We start from the raw sequence: 9,780 nt of genomic DNA on the forward strand, positions 1-9,780 counted from the left end.
GAAAAAAACACACTGCTTATATGGATACATACTCTAGAAATATATTACAAAGTAGCAATATAGAAATAGTAACTACAAATGACAGAAGTAATTTTCAAAGATTTATTTTGAAAAAAACACACTGCTTAAATGGATACATACTCTAGAAATATATTACAAAATATTTTTACCCTCACCAAATACAGTCCATGAAACCCAAAACTATACCTCAAGACTTTTATCATATTTTCCTTTCTTTTAAAAGTCTCACACTCACATTATCCTATATCACTACTTTAGCTAGAAGTGAACAGCTGAAAACAAATTACTTTTGCATTTCTATTGTCTTCCTGATGGCACACAAATTATGCTACTGTTTATCTTTAAGATGCAGCTGCTGCTGGCTCTTCATTACTGTTTACTATAATTACTACCTTCAGATTTCATTCTGACCCATATCCCCTTATAGGATATACCCGGGCCAGATGTGCAGTCTCAGAAGTTAGCAGCTCTCATAGATGTTTGCAAAACTGTAGCATTAGAAATCTCTTTTTCTAATAGCACAAAATTTTTTTAGTATACCATTACCTTTCAACAAAAATTCTCACCTGGCTGTTTCTCGCCACTCAGCATCCTCACCTTCACGCCAGCAAATCTCATCCAGTTCTGTGAAAAGGTCATGAGGAATGTGTTCCTCATCATCATCTTCAGTTCCAAGAATAAACTGGACCCGCTGTGATGGGGTATCTATGGACAGAGATATGAACACATGTTACCATGACCTCAAGGTTAAAGTATCCCAGTCACCATTTTTAATATCACTTCAAATTCACAGCCCTACTGCCTCCAAATGCATCACTGATCCAGAGTACACTCAGGAAATTAAAATCAAATTCAGTACTCCATTAACACAACTGGAGCACATAAATAGTTAAGTGTAAGTAAATAATGGCAGATATAGATAGATAGATAGATATAGATATAGATAAATATATATAGTGAAAAATAAAATTTCATGTGATTATTATTTTGGATTATAGCACAGAAAATCCTATTTCACAGACATATCTCATTATTTTCTATATTCTATGATAATATTCAGAAGAGTAGACTGATAAAATTTACTTATACTAAACCTATGCTGAGCATAGCTCACCAAAGAATTCTTTTGTAATACTTCTATGCAATCACATCCTTGTCTCTCCCCTAACCCTTGGCAAGCAATGATGTAGTCTCTGCTATTATAATTTTTGCCATTTTCATTATGTCATATAAATAGAATCATTTGGTATATAACCTTTTGGGATTATTTTTATTCATTTATCACCACCACATCTTTGAGATTTAGCTGTGTCAATGAGTGTATATCAATATTCTTCTTATTTAATTATTTTTAATTGGGCCCCCCAGGTGACACAACAGGTCAGAGTGCAGTACTGTGAAGCTATCACAGCCACTGCAACATGAGTTCGATCCCCAGCCAGGGAGGTGACCAACATGGCACAGCAGATCTCTCCTGAACTACCTGCTGCTCCCTCAGCAGCATATTTCAAATTGCCTGTTCTGCTCCTTACTCTATCTCTAGCCCCCCCATACCTCTGGCCTGTACCCCAGTTCTGTATGTATAAATAAATCTTTAAAAATATATAAATTTCGGCCCTCCCTGGTGGTGCAGCGGGTTAAAGCACTGCACTAAGAAGCTAAAGCCACTTCCGCATGAGTTCGATTCCCGCCTGCCCCGGAGGTGACCACATGGCGTGGCAGACCTCTCCTGACCCGCCCGCTGCTCCCCTCAGCAGTGTACTTCATCGATCTGCCTGTTCTGCTCGCCACTCTGTCTCTGGTGAAGCCTCTTGCCGCCCCTGAGCTTCTGGCCTGTACCCCATTTCTGTATGCACAAATAAATAAATCTTTAAAAAAAGTATATATTTTTTTTTAATTGTTATTGGTGTATAGCTGTCCATTGGGAGATATGCCAGTTTGCTTATCTATTCACCTGCTGAAGAATATTTGGGTTGTTTCCATTTGGGGCATTTATGAATGGTTATGTATAATTATGTGTGATATACAACATTTTTATTTCTCTTAGGTAAATACATAGAATCCTGGGTTACACTTAGGTAAATATATATTCAACTATGTAAGACCTTCTAAGCTGCTTCTCAGAGAGTATTTTTTGCATTCCCAGCAGCCAGTATCTCATCAGATCTAGTTATTAAATGCTGTTTTTAATCACTGTGTGCCATGATAGTTCATCATTGTGTTAATTTACAATCTCCTGATGGCTACAGTTGACAACTTCTCATTTCTGTCATCCATATGTCTTCTTTGGTGAAGTGCCCTTTGAACTACTTGGACCAGTTTTAATTAGTTTCTTTTTTAGTATTGAATTTGAACATGTTTTTTATTTTAAATTAAGGAGGTATAGGAAAAAAAAAACCTGTATCAACTAAGAACCATAGGACGACAGTGTTGCTAATGTGGCCTGTAGATCAGTTATTGGACTTAATGGATAAATTCCAAAAATTATAAACATGGCAAATAAAAAAGTAAAAAGATGAAAATTTAATCAACAAAAAGATAACATTATGCCCTATTAAAATAGCCAAGTCCAGAATACTGACTATACCACATGCAGGCAAGGATGTTGAGCAAAGGGAATGCTCATAAATCACTTGTGTGAATGCAAAATGATTCAATCACATTCAAAAACAACTTAAGGCCTTTTCACAAGATGAGACATACTATATGATCCAGCCACTGTGCTTATTGGTATTTACCCAAAACACTTGAAAACCATGCACATACAAAATTGGCACACCAATGTTTACATCTTTTCTCATAAGTGCTAAAACTTGGAAGAAACCAAAATGTCCTTCAGTAGGTCAATGAACAAATACATTGTGGTACATGCAGACAATAAAATATTATTAAGCAGTGAAAAGTAAAATGCTCTCAACCCATGAAAGAAAAAAGGAGGAATGTAAATGGATATTGCTAAATGAAAGAAGACCATCTGAAAAGGCTACATACTAACTGACTCCAATGACATGACATCGGGAAAATATAATACTATAGACAGAGTAAAATCATCAGTATTGACTAAGAGCAAGGTGAGGGAAGATAAATCAACTCAAGGAGTTGTAGGGCATCAAAGGTATTCTTCATAATATTAGAACGATGGATGTATATATCATTCTACTTTTGTTCAAAATCACATAATTTACAATGCCAACAGGCTAAAATATGGGCTTTGGTGGTTATCATGTGTCCATAAGTGTTCATCCTTGGTAAAAAATAAAATCTACCATCATGGTGAGCATTATTAGTTAGGGAGAGACTATGTATATGTGGATACAAAGAGTATATAGGATATCCCTACATTCCTCTCAATTTTGTCATAAAATTAAAGCTGTTCTAAAAATAAATCCTTAAAAAAATAGGCCATCTCTGTTTTTAAATGTTCACTGCTCTCAACAATATGTAACATCTTATCTTATGCATGATTATTTATATTCAAAAATTATAAGAGAGGATAAAGAACTTCTGTGTGTGTGTGTATATATATATATATATTATACATATATAAAAAGAACTCTCTGTATATAAAGAGAAGTTCTTTATATATATATATATAAAACACACAGAGAGAAGTTCTTTATCCTCTCATAATTTTTTAATCTATATATCTATATATAGCATATTTGCTTCAGGTATTTCTTTTGTAGAATGTTAATAAGATTTGATTTTATTATCAAATAGCTCAAGCAGTTTATCAGACTAAATTTTACATAAATATAAACAAGAACTGAATCAATAGTCACATCTCGGGCCTCACTACCTCGTCAAGAGAAGATGCCAATTTCCTGGATGATAAATGAATGTTTATTTTTAAATGAAACTGATGAATTTTTATAAATATCACATGTACTTAAGAAAATAAGCAGTACATCATGTACATTTCTGATCCAGTTTATATGATATAAGAAACTGTTATCTTGTCTTTTTCCTAAAAATATCCTATCTGGGTGACAGTTATATAATATACACCAACCCACATCTTATCAGAGTCAAACATACTTATAATCACCCTGTTCCTTTGTGGTTACTTGTTCTGGACACACACACACACACAATTAGTACTTTAATCATTTATGAAACGGAATAGCACTTTTAAAATTAAGCTGCGAACGCCCTCTCTCTCCATTAGGCCTACTCAGTGTGAGCAGACACAGCCCTTTGTGTAACATTGCTGCTGACTCTTCTGATGACTGGCTCACTTGTCAGTAACCACATCCCAGAGCAAAGGGGCCTCAACATTGGTGGTATTTTCCTCATGTTTCTAAAACATTTTCTCTCACTACTGTTTTTTAGTGACTTATTTCAATGTGTCATCAGAATTCTGAGTATCTATTATATGTACCATGCATCTATGCCCCTAAACGCAACTGCTTCATGTATAAACTCTAAGATGACTTTTTTTTTTTTTTTGGTCCCAGGCCCTCCCTGGTGGCGCAATGGGTAAGGACACAGCAAGCTAGCCACAGCCACTTCAGTGCCAGCTCGATCCCCGACCCTGGAGGTGACCCACATGGCACAGCAGACTTCTCCTGTGTCACCCACTGCTCCCCTCAGCACTGTACTTTGTTGATCTGCCTGTTCTGCTCCCCACTCTGTCTCTGGTGAAGCCTCTCACCGCCCTTGCACCTCTGGCCTGTACCCCAGTTCTGTATGCATAAATAAATAAATCTTTAAAAAATCCCTTACTGTCCCTCCTCATAAAGCATGAGAATCATTAAACATACATCTTTGAAGTGTCACAAAATAATAAACATGAAGAAATAAGATCTTCAAAATTATGAATAAAGAATTTGAAGTCTGAAGCAACATATTAGGTATTAAGAAGACTTCTTAAGACTGAATGGTAACAACAATAGTATAGGGAGTCGTGATTTATTAAAGTAATATTTTATTTTGGTTTAAAATAGAATTTGACTCCCTATATCTGCCTTTCAGTCAGATATAGGTTTAAAATAGAATTTGACTCCCTATATCTGGCTTTCAGTCTTTCAAGTAGAAATTATTTTTATAGGTATTAGATTATGTTCACAAAACTCTTTAAGTGATCCTCTTACCACCACAGTTTTAACATCTTAAAGAACCCAGATTATGTTAAAAATGCAGCATATGTTCAAAAAGTGATCATTTTTTCATATCCATGCACCTTAACATAGTATGACATAGCTGTAATCCTATCAAAATCTAAAAGAATTTTCTGAGCCTGAAATACTTATTCTATGTTGATAGGTGTTTTATTTAATTTCAAGATACTAAAACAGAACAAACCATGGCCAAGAGTATGGTGAAACAATATTAGAGTTTTTTTCTATTTTTACTAAAATATACAATGAAAATCAATAGCAGCCTTAAAAAAATTAACATAGAAAATAAGGGATTTAACCTCTTTGCTGCTTCTTTTGAAATAAGCAAACACATCAAAAGATAAAGAGTGAAAAATAGTAAAAAACCAAGACCATATTTGAAAGATGTAAAATCAACAAAGGCCTTACATCCACAGTATATAAAGAACTTCTACAAATCAATTATAAAAAAAAATCCTATTAAAAAAGAAGCATAATATTTGAACAGGCAATTAATGCTATCTGAATGGTCAAAAAAGCCCATGCAAAGTTGCTCAACCTAATTAGTAATCAAGAAATGTAAATTAAGGCAACCTATCTTTACACACCATATCAGAATGGTTACTGTTAAAAGAAGGAAACTGTTAAGTGTTGGGAAGAATATAAAGCAACATAAGCCCTCATCCTTTGCTGGTGGAAATGTAAATATGTACGCACTTTCGAAAAACAGTTTGGTTTTGTCTACTCAAACATAGAAGATGCATACCTTATGATTCAACAATAATTTCACTCTTAGGTGTGAAAAATGTATATGTGTACCAAGAGACACATACAGAATATTCACAGCAACATTATTCACATTAGCTCCAAAATGTAAATGATCCAAATGTCCATCGATAGTAGAATGTTTGCATGCATGCATGAATGAACACTATATAATAATAAAAATGAATAAACCAAAGTTACAGACCTAACTATTAGTGAATCCCACCAACACAAGATTGAATATCAGAGCAAGGTATAATCCGTTATTGTTTAGATGGTTTCATTTATGTAAGTTGAAAACAGTCAATACACTCAGTATAAGACAGGTTAGAGATTGTGTGTGGGAGGAAGGGAAAGTAATGAGTAGGAGGACACACAAACAGGGTTTCTGAAGTGCAGGCACAGATGGCTAGTTACATAGTTGTTTCTTTGCGACCAATCATAGAGTTGTGTATTTGTTCATGTGTTTTAACACTTGCAAAGACTTGTGTTACACTAAAATCAATTTTTTTAAAAAATGACCTTGGTTTAAAAAAAAAAATCACCCTGGTATTTTTATTTATCAGCCAGTTAGCAGTTAAATAAGAACTCATCAGGCCCTCCCTGGTGGCACAGCGGGTTAAAGCACAGCACTGAGAATCAAAAGCCGCTTCTGCATGAGTTCGATTCCCGCCTGCCCCGGAGGTGACCACATGGCGTGGCAGACCTCTCCTGACCCGCCCGCTGCTCCCCTCAGCAGTGTACTTCGTCGATCTGCCTGTTCTGCTCCCCACTCTGTCTCTGGTGAAGCCTCTCACCGCCCCTGATCTCTGGCCTGTACCCCAGTTCTGTATGCACAAATAAATAAATCTTTTTTAAAAAAAAATAAGAACTCATCAACAAAACTGCTTATCAAATTCATGTTTTTTTCTATTTGCTTCACTGCTTCTGAACTTTGTGCACAATTTACAAGGACTAAAAAAGCCCTAAATCTAATTCTACAGTTGTGCTAATTTATACAAATCTTCGTGTACCATGTTTTAAATAAACATTAATAGGGTCTATGTTTTTAGATTACCTAGGTGTAATCAACAGTCTTACCATCTCATCTGTAACTCTATTAGGAGCTTAAGCACATAAAAAGTATTCTAAATATTTTCACTAACTTCAAGGATATGCTTCAAACTTATATATTTTTTAAAAAACTCATACATATTCCCAGTTGAAAATATAGTATCAAATTTAAGGAGATAAATAAAAGATGACCAAAATTACCAAAATGCAAATTTTGGGCATTTTTCAGTTTTCAGGAAATTGATTGCATAGAAGGAGATTCAACTAATAATCACATTTTTGGCAAACTATTTTACTTTTTAAGTGTAGTAACAAAAGTCGGTTGAATTATTTGTAAGTATAAAAAAGGTTGTGTTGGTTTCTTTTCTTTTCTTTTTTTATAATCGAAACATCACCACTGCCCTAGTTCCTTACAGTCAAAAGCTGGCCTTATCGTTGGACTCACTCAAGATCAGATTCTCACCACTAGATCTGATGGACTAAAATCAGTCATTGTAGATCTGTCACAGAAGCATAATGTAAACCACAGTAACAGCCCATTCACTAGTATCTGTTTGAAGTATTAACATAAAGACAGTCTAAATAGCACATCCTTAAATATTTGAAGCATAGAGAAATAAGGTTCTAGTGATGGGTCTTGTACATTGGTGTGACAACACTTTTAAAGTGGCAAATTTTAACCATCTCCCTTAAAATCTTATCATTAAATTGATAATTGTTCCTGAAAAATGTCCAAATCTCATTCCTTATCCTTAGAACATGTATCCTAATTTACAATATTATGCCACAGCTTCCTAGCAGATGAACCTGACACTTCTTTATACTCTCCTCTATCCCGTATCTCTTTGTAAGCTGGGTTCTGAAGAATTTTAAGGAATATGTAGGATTATATTCAAAATATTTACGTAAAATGTTTCCAAGTAAATCAAACTTGTCTTAAGTAGCCAGAAGTTTTCTTTGAAGTCTTCAACAAAGAAATTTCACCTATCTTTACTACAAGCATCAGAGCCCAAACAAATCAAGAGGGACGGTGTTTATAGCAGGGTTTCCATCTTGACATGGGCCTAGTACTTGATTATCAAGACATTTGAACTGACTGTAAATAGGAGTAAAGGCAGAAAAATAGTCCTGGAGGAACTGAAAAAAAGTGAAATCTAGGAAGTGCTATTAGAAACCACCAGAGCACCAGACATTAGTTCTTTTTAAAGCAGATTTTCAGTCTAAATGTCAGCAAAGATACTCAGATGGTTTTGAAAAGAAGGAAGTAGGCAGTGTCCAAATATAGTGACAGGCACATCAGAGGGAGAATCTGGGCCACCTGACTTATGTCTCAGTTTCAAGAGAAACTCCTCAAGATCAATAGTTCTTCGGTCCAAGATGGATATTAAATCACCTAGGGTACTTTTTAAAATTACTAGTAGCTTGGCAAACAAACAAGACTAACTAAATAGAAGCCTTTGATGGTGGGGTCCAGCATTAACATATTTTTTCAAAGTTCCACAGATGATTCTGACATGTAAAGAGATTTGACAAGCAACACTCTAAAGCACTGTTTGTCAAATTTTAATGTTCACATAAGTTACCACAGAATAGTATTAATACACAGATTCTAATTCAAGAGTATGCATTAGAGCCTATGATTTTGCATTTCTAATATTTCTAATGTGATGTGGATAATGCTGGTTCACAGGTCACACTTTGAATAGCAGTCTCTAAAACAGTATATCTCGAGCTTGACTGCACATTAGAATCACCTGGGGTAATTTTTAAAAAGCCTGTGTGTGAGTCCTACCCACTGAGATTTGACTGGTGTGGAGTTTGTGCATCAAATGTTTTTAAAATACCTACATGTAAGAAACACTGTTCCAGAAAAACTGACATAATGCATTCAAGCATTATGAAAGTTGATAGAGGCAAATGAAACTAGTTGTTGTTTATTTTTTCCTTGTTTATTGTCATTTCTAAGATGATATGAATACATCACCTCAAACACTAACAAATGATGAGAACTAAAAGTAACTATTAAATCTTAGTCTAGTAGATCATTCATTCCCAGAGTTTAAGAGGAAGTCTCTCTAAGCAGATAATGGAGCTTGAGTGAAAAAAAAAAAAATCTCCTTAATTGTTGCTTTATTGCAATCCCAAACATCAAGTCATGAAATAAAGTTCTGTAAATGTGGGAGACAGCTCACACCTCCACTCCCTGCACACTGACTGGACCAGCTTTCAGTCACGCTAGTTCACAATACTCAGAGAACTGTTCTTCACACCAACAATCATTTCACCTTTGGCAGATAAGCATGATATCTGAGGAAGCCTAGGGCCCTTAACTAGCAAGGAAGACGTGGAGTGCACTGAGGGCAGAACCTGTGGAAGTACAATTACGAGAGCTGGCCAGGATAAATACAACTTGCCTTGAAAACATATGAGTAGAGCTTTTTAAAATCTGGGCATCTATAAAAATTCTACAAACCAATGGGAAGTCAAAATAATATTGATGGGCAAAAAAGGAAGTTCAAAAATCATGAAAATTATCTTCTTTAGGATCAAAGGAAAATGGCCAGGTAGTGAGGATTATCTTTGGACTATGAAGTAGAAAAGCAAAAACTAACTAGGAGAAAACAGGAGGAAATGTAAAGAAAATCTGATGAGATAACAAAGAAATCTAACTCAACAAATAATATTAAAAATCTTAATTTATACCTAGAAAAAAGAGAAATCTAAAGAAATTGGAACTGTAACAGTGAAATTAAAACCCCCAATATAGGGCCCTCCCTGGTGGCGCAGCCGGTTAAAGCACAGCACTAAGAAGCTAAAGCCACTTCCGCATGAGTTCGATCCC

The 9,780-nt window shown here is 35.1% G+C and overlaps 1 protein-coding gene across 2 annotated transcripts in view; it reads right to left on the reverse strand.

Moving 5' to 3' along the window:
- Positions 1–9,780, reverse strand: part of SLC4A10 (solute carrier family 4, sodium bicarbonate transporter, member 10) — a 252,551-nt gene that overhangs the window by 113,302 nt on the left and 129,469 nt on the right. For both annotated transcript variants that reach the window (XM_004674608.2, XM_004674607.2), the window contains exon 4: positions 588–726. In XM_004674608.2, coding sequence (XP_004674665.1) covers positions 588–726 — 139 coding nt within the window. The remainder of the gene's footprint in view (positions 1–587; positions 727–9,780) is intronic.

The sequence above is a fragment of the Condylura cristata genome, unplaced genomic scaffold (genome assembly GCF_000260355.1).
Source record: "Condylura cristata isolate star-nosed mole 26May11 unplaced genomic scaffold, ConCri1.0 scaffold00002, whole genome shotgun sequence".
Classification (NCBI taxonomy): Eukaryota; Metazoa; Chordata; class Mammalia; order Eulipotyphla; family Talpidae; genus Condylura; species Condylura cristata.